We start from the raw sequence: 24,870 nt of genomic DNA, 5'->3' as shown, positions 1-24,870 counted from the left end.
CCGCGCGCCGCATTGTGGGATAAAGCGCCCCGAGGCGGCTTGCCGCGCGCTGCATCGTGGGCCGAGAGTCCTCGTCCGGTCCGCCTCCCTCATTGGCCGCCATGTTGAGCCCCGCCCCCGCAAACCGCCTCCGCCAATCCAGGCGTCGGCTTCCAGAAAGGGGGCGCGGCTATGCAAAGCTCGGCGCGGGGCTGCCGCGCGCCGCATTGTGGGACAAAGAGCCCCGAGGCGGCTTGCCGCGCGGTGCATGGTGGGCCGAGAGTCCTCGTCCGGTCCGCCGCCCTCATTGGCTGTTTGTCTCCCCGGCCCCTTTCCGCGCAGTGGCTTGTGGGAAGGCAGGCCTTCCGCTGTTGTTGTGGCGGCTGTTGTGGCCGGAGCGGCTGAGCCAAGATGCCGGAGCGAGACAGTGAGTGTCCCTGGGGTGATGGGTCCCTGGCTCTCCCTGGCCAGGAAGGTGCCGGCCGAGGCACTTGTTGGTTATCGTCGAGGTGTATCCCCTAGTAGACGGGGCCTAGCGCTGTTTTGTGTTCACAACAACCCTGTGGGGTGGGCTGAGTGTGGAAAGGCGGGGTCGCTCCTTGACCTTAACAGCTGTAATTCACAGTGGGTAGCCGTGTTAGTCTGTCTGCAGTAGTAGAAAAGGGCAAGAGTCCAGGAGCACCTTAAAGACTAACAAAAATATTTTCTGGTAGGGTATGACCTTGCCTACCAGAAAATATTTTTGTTAGTCTTTAAGGTGCTCCTGGACTCTTGCCCTTTTCTACTACTTAATAGCTGTGACTTGCAGTGTCCAAGCCGCAGGTTCAGACAACGCAATGATTCCTTAAGAGTGGAAGTGTCAAGTTAATGGGGGTGGTCCACATTTCAAGGTGTGTGTGGCGGCCTTCAGAACTGTTTGGGCAATTGAGGGGCCTCTGGGGTTTTAGGCAGCCCCTTCTTTCTGCTTGCGGTGGTTTCTGACAGCTGCCAGAGGAGAATTGTGTCATCGATACTCACCTACTGTGAGGGTAAAATTTCAGAGCCTTGATTTCTCCCCAAGGCCCTTAAAGAAGTAGTAGAAGAAGAAGAGTTGGTTTTTGTATGCCGACTTTCTCTACCACTTAAGGGAGAATCAAACCGCCTTCCCCACACTAGGGGCGAAAACGCATGGTCGCTTTATCCTCCTTTAATCCCTGTTTCAGCCTGGATCGAATGCGTGCGTTTCCCCTAATGTGCGTTCGATCCTGGCTAAAACAGGGATTAAAGGAGGATAAAGCGACCATGCATTTTCGCCCCATGTTACATAGCACATAGGAGTCAAACCCTTGTCTGTAGTAGTTGGCTGATGGTGTATGGATAGATATTGCAAATAAAATAGTTTTCTCTAATTCACGCAGGATTCTGGCCACGCCTGTTGGGCCTTTGCCTCGTGTTATTCAAGAAGTTTAGCCGGCATTCCCTGAGGTTGCAAACTGCAGGGAATGTTAGTAATTGCAGGCTAGATGTTTTCCAGGGAAATGTGTCTGTTGTCACTGATTGTCTACCTGAGGAGCTCTTGATAAGCATCCAAGGAACAGTCTTGGTCCCTGGAACATAATATGAATGTTCAGGGGAGGGCTACAGTATCACCATGTTAGTGGAAGTAGTGTCACAGAAGGGAGACAAACTGCTTGTCCAGAAGTATATGGGCCAAAGAGCCAGTGACTGTCAAAATGTCAAGGTATATTGGTTAGAGACAGACAGGATGGAGTGGGGAATCTTTGGGAGTAACTCCCACAATAGATCTACAAGAGCTTTTCTGCAGTGCCTCTACACTATGCTCGTGATGCACTGGCGGTTGAATTACATGGGTTGATCTGGGCCTAGGAAGATGCTACCCTAGAGCATCCCAGCTTGTAGTTCCAGAACTGCTACAACGGAGACAAGAATCATTTATCTTGCAGAGCAGTGAACCTCAGGTTCTCCGCAAAGTCCCCAGTTCATGATTGGTCTGAGTGTGTCTGGTTTTTTGTCCATGGTCAAGAGCCCCTGCATTAATTGCATTCTTGGCCTTATTGGTTATTAATCAGTTCTTCCTTCCTTCCAGGTGAGCCGTTCTCTAACCCTCTGGCCCCAGATGGCCATGAGGTGGATGATTCTCATTCTTTCCACCAGTGAGTAGAGCCTTTCATTGCCTTTTGAGTAGACAGTTCGGGCTTTTGAGATCAAATGTTTGGCGGCAGCTCAAACTGCAAAGAGCCTAGAGACCATTTGGCAGCAGTGGGCTGGGGGAATTACACCCAGCACAGGAGGGAGAATGAACCATCGCTAGCTCTGGATCTAGAAAACCGTTTGTGGTGCTGCATTTTGTACATGTTCTGTATCCCCTTCCAATCTGGCATGTTACCGCCCACAGGGGAGCCCCTTTTTATTGTATGACCTCCCAAGCTCCTTGCTGTCTTTCAAGCGCATCCAGTGAGCACGTTGTAAAGCAGCGTTTGGAAGCACTTCCTGCTGTGTAGTTAACTTGTGGCACTATTTAACGAATGCAAGGTTTTTCAATTCATTACACCATTGTCCTGAAAGGGAAGACACTGTTGTTTTCATCATAGGTCCAAGCTTACCAATGAAGACTTTCGGAAGCTTCTTATGACCCCAAGGGCAACACCAACATCTGCCCCACCGTCCAAATCTCGGCATCATGAGTAAGTGTGAATTCTCTGTACATCCTGACAAAGCCTCACCGAACATTTCTCAGTCACTGTGTATTTACCTAATGGAAGTTTTAGTGTGTCTCTTGATTTACCTAAGCTGTACACTTGAGAGAGTGGGAAATTTAAATTCAGAGTTAATGTAATGGCATGTAATGTGGAGCAACAGTAATAACATTTAGCTTTTACGTAATGCTTTAGAGTGATAGCTGCTGTCATGCACAGTAATGCTCTTGTTTATAGGATGCCAAGGGAGTACAATGAAGATGAAGATCCAGCTGCTCGCAGGAGGAAAAAGAAAAGGTAAAGAGGGACACCCCTGGGGTAACAGGCTTCCTAAGAAGTTGATGTTTTATTAAAGTTCAGGAAGAATTCTTAGCAAACACTTGCCAGAAGGAATTGGGCTCCTTTTAAAGAGAGGATAGGGTGTTGGGGAGGGGGCTTCATTCTGTGGTGGTTTGGCTTTGGGTGGAAAAGTGAATCCTCGATACTGATTTCTCCATCCAGAAAGTAGAGACCTCTGAACAGTCCCACTGCTTTGAAAGGCCTTATGGGAGATCATCAAAAGCTAGGCTGGAGTGTTTTCCAGACACTGGTAAACACTTCATAGGATAGAGGGAGTTTACTGGTGACATGCTTCAAGAGGACAGCAAATCAGATATTGTGCTGGTTCTATCCGCATGGGAAAAGCAGATCAAGAACAACCAAAGTAGCTGTTGCTTTAATAGCATGTGGTAGCAATCAAGGTGTACATACGTTAAAAGAAACCGGGATTTCTTAGAATGGCATGGTAAGCTTGCTTCAGTGGTAACTAACTGGCTTGTTTTCTGATACCAGCTATTATGCAAAACTGCGCCAGCAGGAGATTGAGCGAGAAAGGGAACTGGCTGAGAAGTACAGGGACCGGGCCAAGGAGAGACGGGATGGTGTCAACAAGGACTATGAGGAGACGGAGCTGATCAGCACAACGGCCAACTACAGGGCGGTGGGGCCCACTGCAGAGGCGTGAGTGCCATTGGCGTTGAGGCCTTTCCCCTTGGCAGTACTCTGTGGTTCTGGTGTCACGCTTCTTTCCATGTTTATCCTAGGGACAAATCAGCTGCAGAAAAAAGGCGGCAGTTGATTCAAGAGTCCAAGTTCTTGGGTGGTGACATGGAGCACACTCACTTGGTGAAGGGTCTGGATTTTGCTCTGCTGCAGAAGGTGAGCCACAGCACGTCAGTCGGTCATGTGTTAGGGAACCGCTTTCCCAATGAGTTTTGTGTGTGGCGTCTCCACAAACAATTTGTTGCTGATGATCCAGTTGGGCTCTCCTTTGCAACCATTTCACCCTTCATCGTGCAGAACTGGCTCAAGACAGACAATGGTGCGGATGAAGCCTTCTCCTTCAGCTTAAGTGGTTCTTCCATCAGAGGACGGCTTCTTAGGTTTGCGGAAGGCTTCAGACTTTTTTCAGTGGAGTGGTAGGAGAGTTGTAGGATCCAGCCCACTTCTTATATAATGCTGTTCATTTAAGAAGTTGGCATGAGAATATTGTCTACTTGCTTTATTGGGCTGGTCTATCAGATAAGTGTTGATTTGGGGAATAAGTGTGAACTGTGCACTGTGTGTTAAAAGTCTGATTTTCTGCAGTGTTGAAGAATATCTTCTGTACTTGGCCTTCTAGAGGCCAAGGATTATGTTTTTTCTGCTGGTGCATAACCTGAGCCTTTTTTAAATATGGGAGGTCATCTGGTATGCCCCTCTCCCACTGCCAACTGCTCTGTGCTTCTCATACAGAAAACGAGGGGGAACTCCTGCTTTTTTGGGGGCCCCATCTTGGTCACTTTTCCCCTGTAGCTAGGAGACTGTTCTGCAGCATTCTCGTGCAACTTTATTCAACTCTGTCTGTTCATTCTTGGCCAGTAAAATTGCATTATAAATTGTGGGTTTTTACATGCAGAGACTGTGTATACTTGTGAGATCTTTTTACCCATAAAATATCAAAGTGCTGTGTAGTCCCTCAAATATTGAAACATCTATTTTTTACTGATGGGAGTGGAGAGTCATGAAAATACAGTCATACAATGAATTTTCATTAGCAGTTGAGGGGGAAAAAATCCTGTCTTCTCTTCCATTCTTTTCTTTCTCTGCCCCCCGCCCCACCATCCCAGTGTGCATGTGTGAAAGACTTAATTGAGTCCAGGGCATCCTTGTCTGTTCTCTGACTGCTCATGTTACAGGAGGGTTCTGTGTCTTTCTGTCTGAGCCCTTGGGAGATCCATAAGCTGCACTGAAAGAAATGGATTAGCGTTTTGAAGATCCTTTCTCTTTCTTGTCAGGTGCGTGCGGAGATTGCCAGCAAGGAAAAGGAAGAGGAGGAACTGATGGAAAAGCCCCAAAAAGAAACTAAGTAAGTAAAAAGCAATCAAAGCACTGGCTTGTGAGCTTTTAGTTTCAAGGAGAAGGTGGAATAGAAATTCCTGTTTTTCAAAAAAATAAAAAGAAATTCTTCTTGAGGTGCTGTAAGTGGGAGATGTATAATTTTATCATAGGATGTATGTTTTATATTTTATGCTGGCCTTTGGCTGTATTAAAATAAATAAAATAATTTATCTTCTCCCTCCCCAATTGTATTTTTTTAGGAAAGATGAAGATCCAGAAAACAAAATTGAATTCAAGACCCGTTTGGGTAGGGCTTCGTGTGTGTGTGTGTGTGTGTGTGTGTGAGAATATTGTTTGTGTGTGTGTGAATATTGCATTGATTGGATACTGTGGCTTTGGGTGTATGGGGCTAGAAAAACTAGCGTTCCAGGCAGTGAGTAAAATGCCTGAGTGCCCCTGGGATGCCAAGCTCCATACTGAGCGCTTGCCTGTTCTTCTGTACTAGGCCGTAACATCTACCGGATGCTGTTCAAGGGCAAAGCGTACGAGCGGAATGAGCTTTTCCTGCCGGGTAGGATGGCCTACGTGGTGGACCTTGATGATGAGTATGCAGACACGGACATCCCCACCACTCTCATTCGAAGCAAGGCCGATTGCCCCACCATGGAGGTTGGCATCCAGAATGCTTTCCCTGAACTAGAAAAGGCATGTTTAGTTTTTGTTAGTGTCAAGTGAGTGATTCCTTCTGTCTCTTCCTTCCAGGCCCAGACCACGCTGACCACAAATGACATTGTCATCAGTAAATTGACCCAAATTCTGTCCTACTTGAGGCAAGGCACTCGCAACAAAAAGCTCAAGAAGAAAGACAAAGGTGGGCCCCTGTTGCACGGCCGGGTAGGGCTATTAATGTTTTCTTTCCCTAACAAACGCTGGCCGTGATGAATTGCGTTGGAAAGAAGATGGTGAACAAACTCCAAGGGAGGGGAAAATGTGGCCGCGTCAGAATTCTGAGACGGGGGCTCCTCATGGAACAGGCTTGTTGGGACAGGATGAAGATGTGAGGCAAAAGCTGCTTAGTCGGCATCTTCCCAAACTGCCTGCATGTCATGTTGAAGAGGCAGGGGTTAACCAGCGTGGTGTAGTGGTTAAGAGCAGCAGACTCTAATCTGGAGAACTGGGTTCGATTCCCCATTCCTCCACATGAGCGGCAGACACCAATCTGGTGAACAGCATTGGTTTCCCCACTCCTACACATGAAGCCAGCTGGGTGATCTTGGGCTAGTCACGGCTCTTTTAGAGGTCTCTTAGCCCCACTACCTCACAGGGTGTCTCTTGTGGGGAGGGGAAGGGAAGGTGATTGTAAGCCGTTTCGAGACTCCTTAAAGGTAGAGAAAAGCGGGGTATAAAAACTCTTCTTTTTCTTAAAGAGGGAAGAAGTCAGTCTGGCTTGCCAGACATGTGTAGCTCCAGTCCTCAAAAGGGCCATGGTAAATCTTGAAAAACACCTGGCTCAACTGGCCCAGGGAATTCCTCATTGCCACTTCGTAAGTAAGAAGAAGAGTTGGTTTTTATATGGCGACTTTCTCTACCACTTAAGGAAGAATCAAACCGGCTTACAATCACCTTCCCCTCCCCTCCCCACAACAGACACCCTGTGAGGTAGGTGGGCCTGAGAGAGCTGTAAGAGAGCTGTGACTAGCCCAAGGTTACCTAGCTGGCTTCACATGGAGGAGTGGGGAAACCAACCCGGTTCTCTAGATTAGCATCTGCCGCTCATGTGGAGAAGCGGGGAATCAAACCCGGTTCTCCAGATCAGAGTCCACCACTCTTAACCACACTGGCTGTTTTCTAATCTCTCAGTATCAATACTGCTTGTAAAATGGTTAAATCATTGACTGCCTGTGATCAGGTCGCCTTGTAATATTTTAGAGGTCAGTGTGGGAATCCCTGATGTGCTCAGGGAATCCGACGTGAGTTTGGACTTGTCGCTGGGTCGCTGTGGCCGGCTGCACCTTCAGGGGTGGGGAAAGCAGTTTTAAAGCTGGCCGCATCTGACCACCCCTGGAGTTCTGGTTTTAAAAAACCTGTTCCCTCAAGCCTGAAGTCTGCCCTCCTCTGATACGGTCAACTCCAGAAACATTTCCATTATCTTAGGAGACGAGAGCTGAAGTGGATGAAATGGGTGCCTAACTAGGCTTGTTTTGACTGCTCTCTGTTTGCAGGAAAACTGGATGAGAAGAAACCCCCAGAGGCAGATATGAGGTAAGTAAGCCAAGTTCAGTAGATTATATCCCCAACGTTTAAGTGGGATTTGGGGCCTTTTCCAAGCAGTTGCTTACTTGAAGACAAAATGAGGGGAGTTGAATGGACTTCCTGCAGGACTTGGGCTAGAGCAAGCAAATATCTAGGCTTGCTTAGAGCTCAAGGGGCGGCACTATTTTTGCCAAGGAAGAGCCACTTTAGTACCCAGAAGAACTGCAGGAGATGGGTGATGGGAAGGGCTTACTTTAGAGGAGCCTGTTGGCAAATCTTCCTCTCCTCTCTGAGCCTTGCTAATGTGTATCTCTCTTGCAAACAGTATCTTTGATGACATTGGAGATTATGTGCCATCTGCGGCAAAGATTCCACGAGAGAAGGAGCGGGAGAGGTACAGGGAACGGGACCGAGAGCGTGAGAGAGAGCGGGACAGGGAACATGAGCGGGATCGTGAACGGGACCGAGAGAGGGAGCGGGAACGCGAACGGGAGGAGGAGAAGAAGCGGCACAGCTACTTTGAGAAGCCCAAAGCTGATGATGAGGCAAGTGAATGTTCATTCCATCCAGGGTGCCATGTCTGTTTGAGGATTTGAAAGCCAGTGGGGCAAGCTGGGAGTAGTTCCTTGGCTGGGATAACATCGGCGGGGGGCTTGGTGTGATATACCAGGTTTAAAATATTCTTGGGGCCATAGCTGAGGCTATGAGTATCTTCCAGATTGGATGTCGCTGGTGTAGAATTCCCAGTGGAGAGCAAGAGGGTGCAGAGAGGTGGGTGGTATATTCAGTCAAAGCATGGCAGTGCAACGAAGAGGCAGAAATTCTTAACAGATCCATCCCTTCCTTTTTGCCCTTCTTCCTAATATAAGATCTTGATGCTCAAGTCGCTCCCTTTGTTGGCCTCTCGCAATAACGAATTCTTTCCTTTCTCCTTTCAGCCGATTGATATCGATAAAGGTAAGTTCCTCTTTTTTAATGCTTGGTTTAAAGTGGGCTGAGGTACGTGGGCTTATTGCTGATCGTACAAGGTGTGTTTCATAGGCTTGCAATGGGGGCTAGGTTTAATTCGGAACCCTGCAGTGTTGTGAATGTTAAGCATAATACTGCTAAAGCTTGTGGCTGCTAGGACTAGCCAGTCCAGCGTGGATCTGGACATCCCCCTTTGTCCCTGGTGCTGGCCCCAGCAGGAAGATAAGCATTCGCGTTATCTCAGCAGACCTGTTCAGCCGTTTGTGCTGTTAAAGGGCTGTCTTCGAGTACCGCTTAAAATCAGTAACTCTGATTTATTCCAGACTAATTGTGTGAGTCGGCTGGAGCCAAAATGGCAGTTGGGCTATGTGGCACTTTAAGGGACTGCCTAACATATTGTGGCATATCTCTGCTGGCTGATGGAATCATTCGATGAAGTGTCTAGCGGGTTGGCTTAGGATCTGGAAGACCCGGGTTCGAATCCCCACTCTGCCATGTAAGCTTGCTGGGTGACCTTGGGCCTGTCACACACACTTAGTCTAACCTCCCTCACAGGGTTGTTGTGAGGATAAAATGAAGGAGACCGTGTGAGCTGCTTTGGGTCTGCATTGAGGAGAATGGTTAGGGGGTACTGACCTTTGGCTTGGCTCACAAAAGCTTAGACCACAATAAATTTATTAGTCTTCCAAGTGCCATAAAATTGTTGTTTCTGTGCTGCATTTGACAGCTGGCCTCGGCGTGCCTCCTTATGTTGTGAGTCGCTCAGTTACTGCTGTTTTTGTTGCGCATCAGAGGCCCTCAGCAGTCATTCTGAGTAGCCTCCTGTGATTATTTGTGATTGGGACTTTTTTATTTTATTTATTTTTCAAATTTGTATCCCACCCTCCCCAGCAAGCTGGCTCAGGGCAGGTAACATCATTAAAACATAACGTACAGTTAAATTAAACAATAAAAACAACAATAAAATCCTCAGATCCCATAACAAACCCCATAGCAAAGATGGCGTGCAAATTACTAAGCTGTGGGCACCGTACAGGTAGCATCCCTTCCACTCACGTTGGAAGGGGGGGAGGCCAGTAATGATGGTATCAGCGGCATTACTCAGTTGTAGGCCTGGTGGAAAAGCTCTGTCTTACAGGCCCTGCGGGACTCTTTAAGGTCTCACAGGGCCCTGATGTTACTCAGCAGAGCATTCCCCCAGGCCAGAGCCAGGGCCAAGAAAGCCCTGGCTCTAGTTGAGGACAGCCGACGCTCTTAGGGCCAGGGACCACCAGCAGATTCTCATCGGTCGATCTTAGTGTCTTTCGGGGGGTATACCAGGACAGTGGAGTAACAGCCGTTTCTTTTGAGTATGGCATTTGGGAGGGTAGAATTGTGACTGTGTTGGAATAATCTCTCCTGCTTCGGTGTCTTCCTCTGTTTCTAGGACCAGGTTCAGCCAAGGAACTGATTAAATCAATCAACGAGAAGTTTGCTGGTGCCGGCGGCTGGGACGGGGCCGAATCATATCCTTTCGCGTGAATTAAATGGGGTTTTGGGGGAGCCAGCAGCTGGCCTTTATTTTATTTATAGCCTGCCTTTCCCCCCATCATTCATCATTCTCCTCTCCATTTTATCCTCACAACAACCCTGTGAGGTAGGTTAGGCTGCTGGTCCAAGGTCACTTAGTGAGTTTCCATGGCAGAATGGGGATTCACATCTGGGTCTCTCAGGTCTTTGTCCGACAGTCTAACCATAACACCAAACTAGCTGTTTCCCCTTCGGTACCAGCGTGATGTAGTGGTTTGCAGCGGTGGACTCTAATCTGGCGAACCGAGTTGGTTTCCTCACTCCTCCACATAAAGCCAGCTGGGTGACCTTGGGCTAGTCGCAGCTCTTTTAGAGTCAGTCCCACCTAACAGGGTGTCTGTTGTGGGGAGTGAAAGGGAAGGTGACTGTAAGCCGGTTTGCTTCTTCCTTAAGTGGTAGAGAAAGTTGGCATATAAAAACCAACTCCTTCTTCTTCTTGTACCTTTCACTGCCGTCACTGGGGAAGAAGCAACAGCTTGGGGGAGGGATTGTTGGGTAGGAAACGGAAGAGGGAAGGGTCTGGAGCAACAGGGTGGAAAGAGCCCATCTATTCCCGCCCCGCCCCCCCACACACACACATACACACACACCTGCATTGTCCATTTCCTTTTCGGGAGCAGCTTCCTCCTTCCTGTTGTCATGCACGCTCTGATTTGTGGAGTTGGCCCCAACTGCTTGTTCCTTAACATCTGACACAATAAAAAAGCCAGAAGACAAAAAGCAGCTGGGTGACTTCTTCGGGATGTCCAACAGCTACGCTGAATGTTACCCTGCAACGTAAGGAAGCTGTATTATTTCAGGGGGGGCAGGAGACTACCTGGATCTCAACAAGATGCCTGCTTGCTTTGCCCGGTGGGCTGTTTTAAGGATTCTTTTTTGGCTGGCAGTGTGGGAATGATTGGCAGCCACTGATGCACCCCTATGCAGAATGTGCTGGGTGGTATATGGTTGAGAGAGAAGTGGCTGCCCCTTTGCTGGCACGCTCTCTGTCTCATCATTCCGGCTTCAAGCTCCCTTGCGTCTGGAAGTCTTTGCTTCTCTCCTTGGTGTGGCTGGTAGACCAAATCAAAATGGAACTTGGTTACTTCCACTGCACCACTAGACCCAAATGCTCTCTCCTGTTGCCAGGGAGAGTTTGTGGCTGTCCCACAGAAATAATTATTGTGGCCCTATTTGAATTTGAGATCTGTGCCAGAGCTCCAAGTCTTGAATTTCCCCCCATGCTTTTTCTTCAGGGGCTCTGCTACTGTGTGACACTTCCCAAATATCTAAACAGTAACTTAAAATCATAACCTCATACAGTGGGGTAAACTGAGATGTGTGTTTGTCCTTGTGCCAGAGCAGCAGTGAGGAACTAAGAAATATTTACTTAGAACGTGAACGTTAACTTTACGACAAATCCCAAAATTGTGTTTTCTCTGTAGAAGCTGCTTCTGGCATTTTGGCTTGCACACGAAGGGTAATTTGAAGGTGATACCTTTGTGGCTCCATGTAGAATGTGGAGAGGAGCAGGCCTAAGCTGCTTTCGCTGCAAAAGTTACTGGTGGGCCTGATTCACCAGGGATTGCCGCAACCAGAAAGAGAACAGTTGTATTTTACTCTTGGAGGTTTCCGTGTCAGGAGTTGTAGTTTCACCTCTGACCTATGTAGTTTTTTAGGGTCATACAAGCTGAGCAGTTTAGGTGAAAGGTGCTGCATTATGAACAACTTCCTGACCTTGTTTATTTATAAAGTTTTAAGTTTCCTCTGCACGTTTCACATATGCTTCTTCGGGGGGATCGTTCTTCACTCCAATGTCCCGAGCTTGCTCGAGACGGAGTAAAAATGATCCTCCTGAAGAAGCGTATATGAAACACGTAGGGGCAACTTAACTATTAAACAATTTTTTCCTTTGCACCAGTTTGCTGCATTTTGTCTCTATTTTGGTTTTGGTTCAGCCCTCTTTCCTTTTGCTTATTTATAAATTTAACAGCCACTTTTCATCTGTGGGGGAGCTCTCAAAGTAATTTATGATGAAGAATGGCATAATGAAGATCACTAATAAGTATCAATAGAGAGTATGCGATTATTATTTTTGCAATAATAGCACTTACCTTTGCTGCTCAACCTTGAGTAAATTGGCCAGGTATAAAACAGAGAAACTCTGCTTTCATCACTGCTTGAAAGGAGGCCGGGAGCTCTTGTGAGCCTTGAAATGATCCCCAAACTCCAGCAACAAAGTTTGAGTCGCTTCTTTGGCAGCTGCTGTCCAGTGGAGTTCAGAGACAGGGTCTGATTAGTGAGACCTTTATTACATCTGGTACCACAAGTCGTTCTTGAATGAGTTCCCAGTTCTTGCAGGTTTAGGCTGACTGTATTGAACCCAAAGATCTGAGCCTTGGGGAAATACTGGACGGTGTTGCCGAGGCTGCAAGGATAAGTCAGAGCTTATTGTCTCTTTCTTCCCCAGAATGGATGACATGGCCGTGGACAGTGACGAAGAAGTCGACTACAGTAAAATGGATCAGGTGTGTTATTAGTTGTTTGCAGCTCTGGATGGAATGCTAGTACCGGACACAGATATCTAGTATCTCCTGTGGAGCTGGATAACGTGGTTTCCTCTGGAGCCTGGAGTGCTAGCTCTGGTTGGAGGGTGATTTTTTTACTGCAGTGGGCTGCCATTCACACCTCTTTCTTTTAATGCTCCTCAACTAAAACTCACTGCAAGCAGAAAAATAGCACAGCAATCGTATGTGTGTTTGCGAGAGAACAAATTTGTATGGGGGTTTGTAAGATTTGTATTCCCCCCACACACAGAGCATGATGACATGATACAGTCTTTTCCAGCATCTGGTGCTACTGCATGTGTAAACCAGCCTGTTTTCTCTCCCCTCCCTTCTAAAGGGCAACAAAAAGGGACCCCTTGGCCGCTGGGACTTTGATACCCAAGAGGAGTACAGTGAATACATGAACAACAAAGAGGCTCTGCCCAAGTAAGCGGTGGAGATTTTCCTGGTGGTGGGTGTGGAGCAGAGTGGCTCAGTGTGGCTTCTGTGCTTGGGACCCTTTTAAGGGGAATCGAGGTGAATGTGGAACCCTCTGCTGTGGTCTGTTTGGCGGCAGGCTGGTTGCCCCAGGCTGCTCTCTGTCCCACTTTTTCATCCGTATCCCTCTGACTCCAGAGCGGCGTTCCAGTACGGAATCAAGATGTCCGAAGGCCGTAAGACGCGCCGTTTCAAGGAGACCAACGACAAGGCTGAGCTGGATCGGCAGTGGAAGAAGATCAGTGCTGTGAGTATTTTTTGAGCCCCTCGGTGAACCCCCCCCATTTCCCTATCTGGAGTTTTGCAGAAATCTCCCAGAGTCATGTTGTAGGATTCCTTGAGGAACTCAGCTGTCTGTCTGGGATACTCAGATGTGAATCCGTAAGCTGTGCTGCCAGCTGTTCTTCACACACCTCCAAGGCTGTGATTTGGTGTCCGAGTGTTGTCCCTGTCTTCTGTCTCGTTGTCTGAGTCTGGAGTTGAAGATGCTGGTCAAGGAAGACACAGCTGAGTGGGCCATTTCTTCCCCATGCAATGCAGGATGAATGCTGCTTGAGATCAGTGTGCTCTGCTGATCTGGGGCAGCTTCCTGTATGAGGCGGCAGTGCTGGTTCTGCCAAGCAGTAACAATCCTCTCTTTCTTAGATCATCGAGAAGAGGAAGAAGATGGAGGCCGATGGGTTAGTAGATTTTTTTAATTCTGTTGTTGCAGTTGGGAGCTGGCGGCCTTGTGGGCAAAGCTCCTGTGGCTGTCTCATCTTGGGGAGGAGGGTTTGTTGCTCTTGCTGTTCGTTGCACTGCTTTGGCCTATTTCCGCTGCCAGGATTTGCTCTTTCATGCCTCATCAATGTCTCTCCTTCCAGGGTTGAGGTGAAGAGACCAAAATACTGAAGATCCCTTGAGCACCTGGCCCTTCTTGCTGTGTTCGTGAAGCTTGGCTATACTGGACATGTGGCCTTGAGGGAGAGTTTGTTCCTCCCTGTCCTTCCTCCCTGCTGGAACGTTCCCTGCTCTGAGGACTGAGCAGGCCCTTTGGCAGGAGGGGGAATGCCGCCCTTCAATCTCTTGGCTTGGCTGCCACTTCCTGTTTCGTCAGAGACCACAGTTTGGGTTCTGTGGCTTTGTAATCCTTGTAGAATCAATAAAACTTGCACTAATGCTGGTCAGATGTGTTGTTATAATCTTTGGTGAGCAGCAGCGGGGCTAGGCTTCAGGATGCCATCCTCCAGGGAGGACCTGGAGATCCCCCAGAATTCCACCTCTTCTCCAAACTACAGAGATCAGTTCCCTTGGGGAAAATGGATGCTTTGGAGGGTGGACTCCAAACTGGCTGGGAGATGGCTGACATTACTCATAATGATTCTAAACTGAAGTTAAAATATCAGCTGCCACCTACAGAACCGTACCCTTGGCTTCATGGGACACTGGGCAGCAGCCAAATTATAGGCAGAAAATTGATTGGCATACCAAGAGTAGTTCAAGCATAGCTTTAGACCCACTGGCTTTCTGCATGCAGGAAATATTTTTTTATTGAAGGGACATTCGGTTGTGGCACCTTACCTGGATTCTGGAGGGGCACAGTCTAGACAGAGCTCGGTGAGAACTCCCATCGAATTCAAATCAAATTCTCTCAGAGGTGGGCTAAGAGCTCTCTGAATGTTTTAGCAGATGAGTCACACATAAATTATATGGACAAATGTGTGCACAAGGAATTCTGCCAGACTAATGCGGGGAAGGACAGCTGGATCCTTCGGAAGAGCAGCGGTGGGCTAATGTTTAACCTGGTGCTTCCAAGCCAGTTTCATTGTGAGAGGGCAGACCCACCAAAGAAATCCATTGTGCTTGTTTTCTAGGCAGCACCTCTGGTTTTACTCTTCTGTTACACCTATGTATCATTGCTGGGTTTTCTCCATAATGCCATGAAGGTGCTGTTGAACCCAGATGGGTCTCTCAATCAGTACATCTTTAAGATTGCTGCAGAGCATAACCACATAGAAGAGGTAGTAGAAGAGTTAGATCCTAATCCAGTAGCATGTTAGAGACCAACAAGATTTTCAGGGTGTAAGCTTTCAAGACTCTGACAAAGGGTGATTTAGTTCTCAAAAGCTTATACCCTGAAAATCTTGTAGGTCAATAAGGTGCTACTGGACTGTAATCAAGGTCTTGTACATCTTTAAGTATTTGTTTCAGGGGACCAAGGAGGCTAGAGGGCAGGATGCTGCAGATGGGGAGGAGAGAAGACAGGGATAGTAGAAAACCCAAATTCTGCCTGCAGTACTTGCTCAAAGTACAACCGAGGCCTCTTGCTTTCCCAGCTGGGTCTAAGGCAAAGTGGAGGCCCACCTTGAACCCATGTCGTAGTGGCCCAGGTGTGCACACCTCCTCTCGTGCCACCCCAACAGGCCCAGTGCAAACTCCTGAGGTTGCATCTCTGCTGCTAGCATGGACCCAGACAACAGTCGTGTGAGTCTGAGAAGCGACGACAAGAACAAACCACACCCATCAACCTCTCCTTCATGGCCGCTTGGGCAGTGAACTGGAGCTAGCAATCGGTAGGTTCATGCAGTTTCAGAGGGCAGGGAGGCTCTTCACAGTACTAGATGGCACAGGCCCAGACATGGCAGACCCTTAGGGATGTTTTGGTACTCTTTATTCCTGTTCAAAATGATATTCCTTGTTTGTGGCATATGTAGGGCGGCTGTGTTTATGCCATCCAGGCACCGGCTCATCAACACCACAGCGCAACCTGCTTCTAGACCATTCTGTGAATGTTAATCCTCCCTGGTGATGTACTGAGTTAATATTTTTGTGAGACACCCACAGAATACTGTAGGAAAGACAGGGTGACGTTGCATCCACAAGTGCTGGAGTTCCCCTCTGCTTCTGGCAAGGGTGCTCGTCCTCCCCGTTTTACAGGTGCAGAAATGAAAACATCCTTAAAGTCTTGACGTTGCACACTCTGCTGACCTGATCACACACAATACCTAACTTCCCAGTTTTCAGGCACCTAGGGTAGCATTCAGAAAACGACAAAACTCAACAACTTTCTCAAACCTCTTTTTATTTCAGGCTTAAAATAAAAAATCAGCCAAGAACTCTCAGTAATTGTGTATGTGTAATATATACACACACACAACATTATATATCCACGTAGATTAATTTACAGAGGGGGTTTTTAACAGAAAAGGGACTTTAGTGTTCATTTGTTTGCACACACCCCAAAATACAAAAAATATTGTAATTACAAAAGTACAAGGTTGTAACATAATCTGTCCACAATTCTAAAATGGCAACAAATAGTAGCACTATCAAAAATTTACAAGCCAAATACAGCAAATAACAATATCAATATAGATACCAAATACCACTTCAATATGGCAATTCTATTTTTAAAAAGTTTACAAGCTGGAGAAGGTCCAAGCCGGCATGCAGCAGGGATCTGAACGCAGAGGCATTCAGATGCATGCCGCTTGCAGGCTCGGACCGCCCTGGGGAAGGCCAAGCCTGAAGGCAGCAGGGATCTGAATGCAGAGGCATTCAGCTGCATGCTGCTTGCTGGCTCAGACCGCCCTGGGAAGGTCTGAGCCCGCAAGAAGAATGCAGAGTTGTTCAGATAGAATCATAGTTAAAAGGGGCCACCAAGGTCATCCAGTCCAACCTGCACAATGCAGGAACTTCACAACTACCTCTCCCCACTCCCCAGTGACCCTTACTCCATGCCCAGAAGGTGGCCAAAAAAACCCTCCAGGATCCCTGGGCACACTGGCCTGGAAGAAAATTGCTTTCTGATTCCAAAGTAGCAACCGGCATTATCCTGGGCGTGTAAGAAAGGGCCACAAGACCCAAACACTGAGACAACCCTCCCTGCCATCCCTCTCATGATCTGCCTAAGGTCACAGAATCAGCCTTGCCGACAGATGGCCATCTAGCTTCTGCTTTAAAACCTTCAAGGAAGGCGAGCCAGCTTTGCACATCAGTCTTCTCAGAAAATAAAAGGAAAGCAACGTAAAAAACCAACTAGAAGACTTTGACAATTCTGAAGAAGAACAAGAGATAGACGTTGGGAAATTTAAATCCAAAACAGAAGTGCCTCCTCCAGAAAGTCCGGTCATGGCAAAAGAAAGCCAAGATTTCTTTTCATGTACTCAAGAGATGATACTTGATTTGAAAACTTCCTTACAGAAAACAATTCAAGAGTCAATACAACAATCTGAACAAAGAGTTCTTCAAAGTATTGCTAAGGTCGAAGAAAAACTTGAATTCAACTCTCAAGAAATAATTAAAATCAAGCAGAAGCAAGAGTTGACAGAGACAACAGTGGGTCAACACACCTCCGAACTACAGGAACACTCCAAAACAATTCAAGACCTGTCTGTTAAGTCAGATGCCCATGAAGTCAAACTTAGAGATAAGAACATTAAATTCTGTGGGATTCCTGAACAATTTGGAAAAACAGGTCTAGAATCAGACATTAAAGCATTTCTTCATGAACATTACGAATTTGGAGAAGACGATACTGAACTTGAATATTGCTACAGAATAAATTCGGCTTACGCCAAAAGATATCACAAACCAAGGGACATACTGGTGAGATTTGTTCACAAAAGAACCAGGGATTTGCTGTTGAGAACACAAAGAGACAACCCATTAGTTTGGGAAGGAAACTCCAAACAAATACTATCCGATCTCCCTGGTAGTGTCTTGGCCAAAAGAAAAGAATATAACGATTTAAAACAAAAACTGATTAAAAGACAAATCAGGTTCAGGTGGCTGATTCCGTACTCATTAGAAATTTCATTGCCAGCAACAAGCAGAACTACTACTTGAGGAACTCAAAACATCCACAGAATTTCCTTCCAAGGATCACGAAGACGAACCAGGAGAAGACTCAAGCAGTTTACCCCCAAGTCAGAAGGACAAAAAACGTCCGCCTGAAAAACAAGATCCACGGAAAAATAAGAAAACAACAGAAGAAGACAAACTAGGACAAGCCTCGGCATTGCAGACTGCTTTTTGACCCAGTATGGACCATCTAAAATTTTTATCTCTGAATATTAACGGTTTCAATTCACCCAATAAAAGAAAAAAAGTTTTCCATACCTTGAAGAAGCAAGGAATCGACATTATTTGTCTGCAAGAAACCCATGTTAAAAAAGAACATGAAAAGATACTTCAAACTAAATGTCTTGGGACTCCCTATTTCGCATCAGCCAAAGAGAAGAAAAGAGGGTTGGTCACCTATATTAATGAAAGGATACTAACTGTTAAAAACCATTATGCCGACTCAGATGGTCAATATCAGATTTTAATAGTACATGGCACCGATGGAGTCTGTTTCACCTTGGCAAACATTTATGCCCCTAGCGCTGCAAAAGAAAACTTTTTTGAGACCCTATTTAAGAATTTGATAGTTCATCATCAGGGAGAAATCGCATAGTAGTGCTTCGGGAAAGCTACCAAAAACATTTTTAAATACATGAAGGAACTTAACTTGACTGATGCCTGGAGAACAAGAAATCCGAAAACCAGAGATTACACATTTTACTCAGACCGAGGAAGCTTGTTCCACAGAGGAACCACTCTAAGTGTCAGGAAGCTCTTTCTAATGTTTAGCTGAAAACTTTTGATTTAATTTCAATAGGTTCTGGTCCGACCTTCTAGGGCAACAGAAAACAAGATGCCTGCCTGTTTGAGGGCTTGGGCTTCCCTGTGGAGGTCCGAGCCGGCAAACAATGTGCATCTAACTCAGATAAGTAATGGGGGGGGGAAATGGTGGCAAGCCCAAAGTGGCCCAAATATTACTGGAAAATTTTGGCATTATTCGGGATCTGCTTTTTCAGCTCCCTTTATTGTTGCCTGTGTGTTCAGATGCATGCTGCCTCTGGGCTTGGACCTCCCCAGCAAGATCTGAGCGGGCAAGTAGCGGGTGCCATGGGGCAGTCCCTGGGGAATGAGTCCTCAGAGGAGGAACTCTACCAGGAGAATTCAGCCCCGCTAGACCTGCTTCAAGCCTCACATCCTGAAGTGGGATCAGACTCAGCACAGCCTTGTGAGAAGCTTGGAAGCCCTCAAGCTGTTGGCTCCCCAGAGCCTGCACAGGACGTACAGTCTGAAGTTGTGGCAGAACCACTCCCACCCTGCTCGGAGCCTGGACCCAGTAGCCCAACTGTGAGCCCTCAAACTACTGACTTAGCAGAGCAGGTCAAGGGCTGACAGGTGGAGGCAGTGACAGAGAAAGGTGCTGGTAGCTAAAATGCATAGTGCCCGGCTGGCATTTGCTGGAGCAGCAGGATGGCGAGTCTTCGCAGGATGAGGGCTAACACAGAACTGGCACACCAGAAAAGGAACAGCTGGGCAGCCCAGAGACGAGGAAGCAATGGATAGCATACCTGGCAACTCACTGATTCCCGCACTGAACGATTCTCCCTGACCTTGGACTTTGGAACGGCTTTCTCGGAAGACGGAACTGGACTCTGATTTGGCAAGTTACTGGACTCTGATCTCTGGCTTTGACACACGGGACTCTCTGACTCTCCTCTGAACTCTCCCAGTCCTGACAGCAACTTTCTGCAGTGCCGCTAAACGCTGCAATCCGACACCCGGGAGTTGGCAGCTAGCCCAGCACAGCAGGGATCTGAACGCAGAGACGTCCAGATGCACGCTGCTCACACCCTATGGAGGGCTGAGCCCACAAGCAGCATAGATCTGACTCAGGTAAGTAAGGAGGGGTGGGAAAGGGGAGGGGAGGGGTGGGGTGGGGCAAAAATGGCAGCAGGCCCAAAGTGGCCCTGAATATTGCTGGAAAAAAATTGGCATTATTTGGGATCTGCTTTTTGGCTCCCTTTATTGCTACCGTTTTTTTAACCGGTAAAAACAGCTGTAGCCAAATGCACACCCCTAGTTACCATATCTGTAATGTCCCTTTAAGTTCAACTGGAAAGGCTGTGATCTCATATCGGCATGTATCAACTGATCTATTTAATACATGCTGATATGAGATCACAGCCTTTCCAGTTGAACTTAAAAGGACATTACAGATATGATAACAGCGCTGGCGTCTGTGCCACTTGCGCCATCCACAGTGAAACAGGCCCTGTGCAGGTCCTCTTACACCAGTGTGAGGGTCTGTATGCCTTTGCCTTGGGTAAGGCCTTTGCCTTGTAGGTTTCCCCCCCCCCCCCCGTCCCTGGACTCGTAAAAGCAGTCCAGGCCTCTTGTCTTTCCTTGGTTCAGGCGCGGCGTCTGACAGGCCCCAGGTTGGAATGTCTCTTCCCTCTTCCCACGTCCCTCCCTTGCTCTCACTGACTCCCTTCCATCGGCTATGGCCTTGGAGGGTAGATAGTACTAACAAGCTCCCTGAACTCTTTGATGTTTTGTACCATGCACAGTTATCGCTTCCCATAACATACGCTTGACATCTGCTTCCCTGTAGGGGTTATAATGCTGTCTTTGTGAAACCGTAAGCACTTGCAACTTTACCAGTGTAAGGCCTGTACTACCTGAAGCTTCCAATAAAGTTCCTTGATTCTGCATGGCAGTCTGAGCAAGTGATTTTATGGAGTTTGCACAGGGAGGTTGGGAACCCTCACATTAAGTTGCAAGTCTTTTGCCTCGTTATCCTGCTCCTGTACCGTTCTTGGACAGCTATGGCAGGCAACGGGGATGACGACGACAAGAAGGATGACGCTGTACCCAAAGAGCCCGACCTGGCCCCTTCGGAAGGGAAGTCGACTGGGAAGACGCCCAGTGGAGCCGATTCAGGATCGGGTTTGGGTGCAAAGTCCAAGCCCACCCGCTTGGAGACTTGGCTGGAATCTCCCCGGCATTGGTCGCTCCCGCAGAGCGACGCGCAGTCACGACGGACTGTGGTTCACGGGTTGGGGTTCGAGGACGATCCCTCCCGAAAGGAAGCCCTGCTGCTTCACCAGATGGATGAGGAGCGGCAGCGCTGGCAGAAAGAGCGCCAGGAGTTACTGGACCGGATGGATGCCATGAACGCTGTGATGCTGGACATGGCCCAAGCCATGGACGACCTGAAGGTTCAGACTCCACCCGTGGCTCCGGCAGACGGAAAGCAACCACCTGGCCCTCCCGTGGTCCCCGCACCTCCCATCCGTCCCGCTCCACCGGCCCGCCGAGATCTGAAGATCACGTATGACGGGTCGAGTGACCAGCTGATGTTTTTTATGGTGCAAGTGGACATTTTTATGCGTGAACAGGCCCGGACTTTTACTTCGGAAGAGTCCCGGGTCCAATACGTGGCGTCCCTCCTGCTAGGTGAGGCGGCTGCCTGGATGGTACAGCAGTATGAGCTCCGCTCCCCGGTCTTGCGAAGTCTCGACTTCATGGTTGCCCTTCGACACCGTTTCGAGGACCCGCATTTGGGTGAGCGAGCAAAAACTGCCTTGCAACAACTGCGCCAAGGGACTAAGTTGGTCACGCAGTATGCTAGCGAGTTCCAGTCGCTCTCGAGTTGCATCTTGGACTGGAGTGAAGCTACCAGGATGCAGTGTTTCCGCGAAGGTTTGAACCCGGAATTGCAACACTGGGCTTTCATGCAAGGTAACCCTCCCGATGTTGAAGGCTGGGTTCGCCACGCCACTGACATCGAGAATCGAAAGCAACTGCTACTCCTGTCCCGACAACGCACCGGACGGGAGACCAAGACCCGTGGAGACAGGCCCGGCGATCCGAAGGACTCTCGTCCCCCCTCGGGGGGAGGACCCTCCATGACCGAACGCCGTAAACGCTTTAAGAGCGGGGTCTGTCTCGTTTGCGGGGGGAAAGGACACTTTGCTTCTCAATGCCCTTCACGACCCGGACGTCCGGGACCGTCTCGTCCGGCAACGACCGAGCCTGAGAAGCCCCCTCCCGAGGGGCAACCTCGCCGCCGGAGCGGCGCACCGAGCCGACGAAGCACACCCTCGGCCTTGCACGCACGCACCGAGGTCGAAGCCTCGGGCTCTGCCGGCCCATCGGGGTCACGGATTACAAATGAAGCCTTTGACTCATCGGAGTCACGGATTACAAATACCGCAGCTGCTTCCTCCAGCGAGGAGGAGGACTGGGACATGCCGGCAAAAAACGCCGTCGGTCTGCTGTAAGGGGGGCTCCTCAGCAGACCGCTCCGAACGTTGTGCAAGGAGCTCCACTAATGGTAAGCGCTCAGGAAGACAATGTGTATGTAAAGGTCAATCTCTCACTGCCAAAAGGGGGGCCCACGTTAGAATTTACGGCCCTAGTTGACTCGGGTTGTGCCCGCACCATGATAAGTGAAGAGGCTGCCCAACAATTGCGCGTTAAGCGAAAGCGGCTACCTGAACCCATCCGCTTTTCCCAGATGGATGGGAGTGACCTTAAAAAAGGACCTGTAACTCACCGCACCGCTGCGGTCGTCATGGCTATAGGGGAGCATTGGGAACGACTTTATTTTACCATTGCCCCCATCATCGCACCTATTGTGTTAGGGATGAATTCGTTGCTGGGGCACAATCCCTCCATAGACTGGGTTGAGCGGACGCTCACCTTTCCCCGCAACCCGTGTGAACTTCATGATAAAGATCGAGTACTGCACACTCCCGCAGCCGCCCTCGTAGGGGCCCCTTCTGTCGGGACTCTGCTGCCCCAGCTTCCCAACGAGTATTCCTAGTTTGCCGATGTGTTTGACGTGCGGGAATGCGACGAGCTGCCCCCCCACCGGGAGACGGACTGTGCTATCGAGATAGTGGGGGATGGCAAATTGTCCAAGGGAAAGGTCTACCCCATGAGTCCTAGTGAAAAGGCGGTGCTGCGAGATTATTTGGACACCAATTTGGCGCGGGGCTTTATCCGCCCGTCTAAGGCTCCATACTCGGCTCCCGCCTTCTTTGTCAAGAAAAAGACGGGAGACTTGAGACTGTGTATTGATTTCCGTAGACTGAATGCGGTCACTCAGTCTAATGCATACCCCCTCCCTCTCATTCCAGACCTTCTCGCACAATTGAAAGAGGGCCGAATCTTCACCAAATTGGATTTGGTGGAGGCTTACCACCGAGTCCGCATACGAGAAGGGGACGAACCAAAGACTGCCTTCTCCAGTTGTTTTGGAATGTTTGAATATTTAGTGATTCCGTTCGGACTTTCGGGGGCTCCGAGTGTGTTCATGCAATTAATTAATGAAGTACTTCATGATCTATTATTCCGCGGGGTGGTGGTTTTCTTGGACGATATTCTCATTTATACGAAAACCATGAAGGAGCACGTACAACTGGTGCGCGAAGTGCTGCAGCGGCTGCGCGAGCACAAACTGTTTGCTAAGGTTTCTAAATGTGATTTCCATCAACCCTCCATCACCTTCTTGGGGTACGTGATTTCCCATCAAGGCTTAGAAATGGATCCCGAAAAGGTTCGGGCAGTAATGGAATGGGACCCCCCCACCACGCGCAGGCATTTACAGCAGTTTTTGGGCTTTGCTAACTTTTACCGAAACTTCATCCCTAATTTTGCCCAAGTATCGCTCCCCCTCACTTCGCTCCTGCGCACGAAAGGGAAAGGGGCGAGAGCAGCCTTGCCCTCGGCTCGGTTGCAATGGACTTCGGACTGCCAGCAGGCTTTCGATACGCTCAAGCTGCTTTTCTCGTCCGAACCCGTTCTTGCGCACCCTGATTGTGAAAAACCTTTCGTGGTCCAGGTCGATGCCTCTGACGTCGCCATGTGGGGCCCCTCTTGCAACGAGACGAGAACGGTCAGCTGAGACCTTGTGCCTATTTTTCAAATAAATTCTCCCAATCCGAAATCAACTGGGCTATTTGGGAGAAGGAGGCTGCTGCTGTTAAACATGCCCTCACCATTTGGAGGCATTTCCTGGAAGGGGCAGAGATCCCTTTTGAGGTTTGCAGCGATCACAAGAACCTAGAGGCCTTAAAAGGGGCTAGAAAGCTCACCGCGAAACAGATTCGTTGGGCACAGTTTCTTGCCAAATTCCGCTTTGTCCTGAAACATGTGCCAGGGAAGGACAATGCGTTAGCGGATGCTCTTTCTAGGCTTCCCCAATACCGCAATGACTTTGACTGGCCAGTGGATTCCTTGTTTACCCCTGAACAGGGAGGGGAGGTCTCGGGACTTGCAGTGACCACCCGATCCCAGTCCCACCGCCAGGAGTTTCCCCCCCTCAAGGGAATCCCGGAGGCTTTTCAACAGCGGCTCCGGGACGCTTCTCAGAGGGAGGCGGATCTGCAGGTTCTCCCCGCAAATCTCGACCAACAGGGCTCCTTGTGGTTACAGGGGGGTAATGCTATCTAAGGTGTTATGTCAATTACCACCAGTATGATTGGGTAGACCTACTGCCTTTTGCTGAATATGCCTATAATAATGCCCCCCATTCCTCCACAGGTTTCAGTCCTTTTCATGTGGTTTATGGAAAGGACTTTGGGCCCTTTGGTTCTCCTAACATCACTCCTGAACTTGAAGGGGTGCAGGAGGTCCAGGATTGGGTACAAGTAGTGCAGACCACTTGGCCCTGGCTGCAGAAAAAACTGGAAAGGGCCAAGCGCAAATACAAAGACCAGGCCGATAAACATCGGTCTCCGGGGTGGGAACTCAAGGTGGGAGGACAGGTTTACCTTTCCACCAAGAACCTACGGTCACTTCGGCCTTGCAAGAAGCTTAGTGACAAGTATGTAGGTCCTTTCTCCATCACCCGGGTGATCAATGACGTCACGGTGGAGTTGGAACTTCCCAAGTCTCTTCGAGGGGTGCATCCAGTATTCCACATCAGCCTACTTAAACCGTACGTCGCTGCCCCTCAGTTCCACCCCCTCCCTAAGTCTGAAGTCCCTACAGTTGTGGGAGGGGAATCGCATCTTGAGGTTTCTAAAGTGTTGGACTCTATGCTGAAAAAGGGAAAACTGTTCTATTTGATCCGCTGGAAGCACCTGGGGTCCGCCCAGGATGAGTGGGTGGCCGCTCCCCATGTGGCGGCTCCCCGCCTGGTTCGAGAGTTTCACTCTGCCTATCCTGACAAACCTCGTCCGCCCGGACTCGGG

The 24,870-nt window shown here is 48.8% G+C and overlaps 1 protein-coding gene across 1 annotated transcript; it reads left to right on the top strand.

Moving 5' to 3' along the window:
• The first annotated feature begins 364 nt into the window (after positions 1-364).
• Positions 365-13,799, top strand: IK (IK cytokine). The gene is made up of 20 exons (XM_056862234.1): positions 365-406; positions 2,066-2,132; positions 2,571-2,663; positions 2,913-2,972; positions 3,507-3,674; positions 3,758-3,872; positions 4,991-5,061; positions 5,294-5,340; positions 5,539-5,702; positions 5,796-5,904; positions 7,256-7,295; positions 7,612-7,831; positions 8,225-8,243; positions 9,682-9,760; positions 10,521-10,601; positions 12,274-12,331; positions 12,708-12,796; positions 12,986-13,094; positions 13,493-13,527; positions 13,711-13,799. Exons 1-20 carry the CDS (start codon positions 391-393, stop codon positions 13,736-13,738), a joined length of 1,668 nt encoding a protein of 555 aa, XP_056718212.1. The 5' UTR covers positions 365-390; the 3' UTR covers positions 13,739-13,799.
• The last annotated feature ends 11,071 nt before the right edge of the window (positions 13,800-24,870 follow it).

The sequence above is a fragment of the Euleptes europaea genome, chromosome 17, assembly GCF_029931775.1.
Source record: "Euleptes europaea isolate rEulEur1 chromosome 17, rEulEur1.hap1, whole genome shotgun sequence".
NCBI lineage: Eukaryota > Metazoa > Chordata > Lepidosauria > Squamata > Sphaerodactylidae > Euleptes > Euleptes europaea.
Note: the sequence above shows the minus strand (reverse complement) of the source record. Positions and strands in the feature narration are given on the sequence as shown.

Coding starts and splice junctions, on each gene's coding strand:
- IK (XM_056862234.1), top strand. Junction 5,905..7,255: donor GCTCAAGAAGAAAGACAAAG/GTGGGCCCCTGT, acceptor CTCTGTTTGCAG/GAAAACTGGATGAGAAGAAA. Junction 9,761..10,520: donor GGCTGGGACGGGGCCGAATC/ATATCCTTTCGC, acceptor AACATCTGACAC/AATAAAAAAGCCAGAAGACA.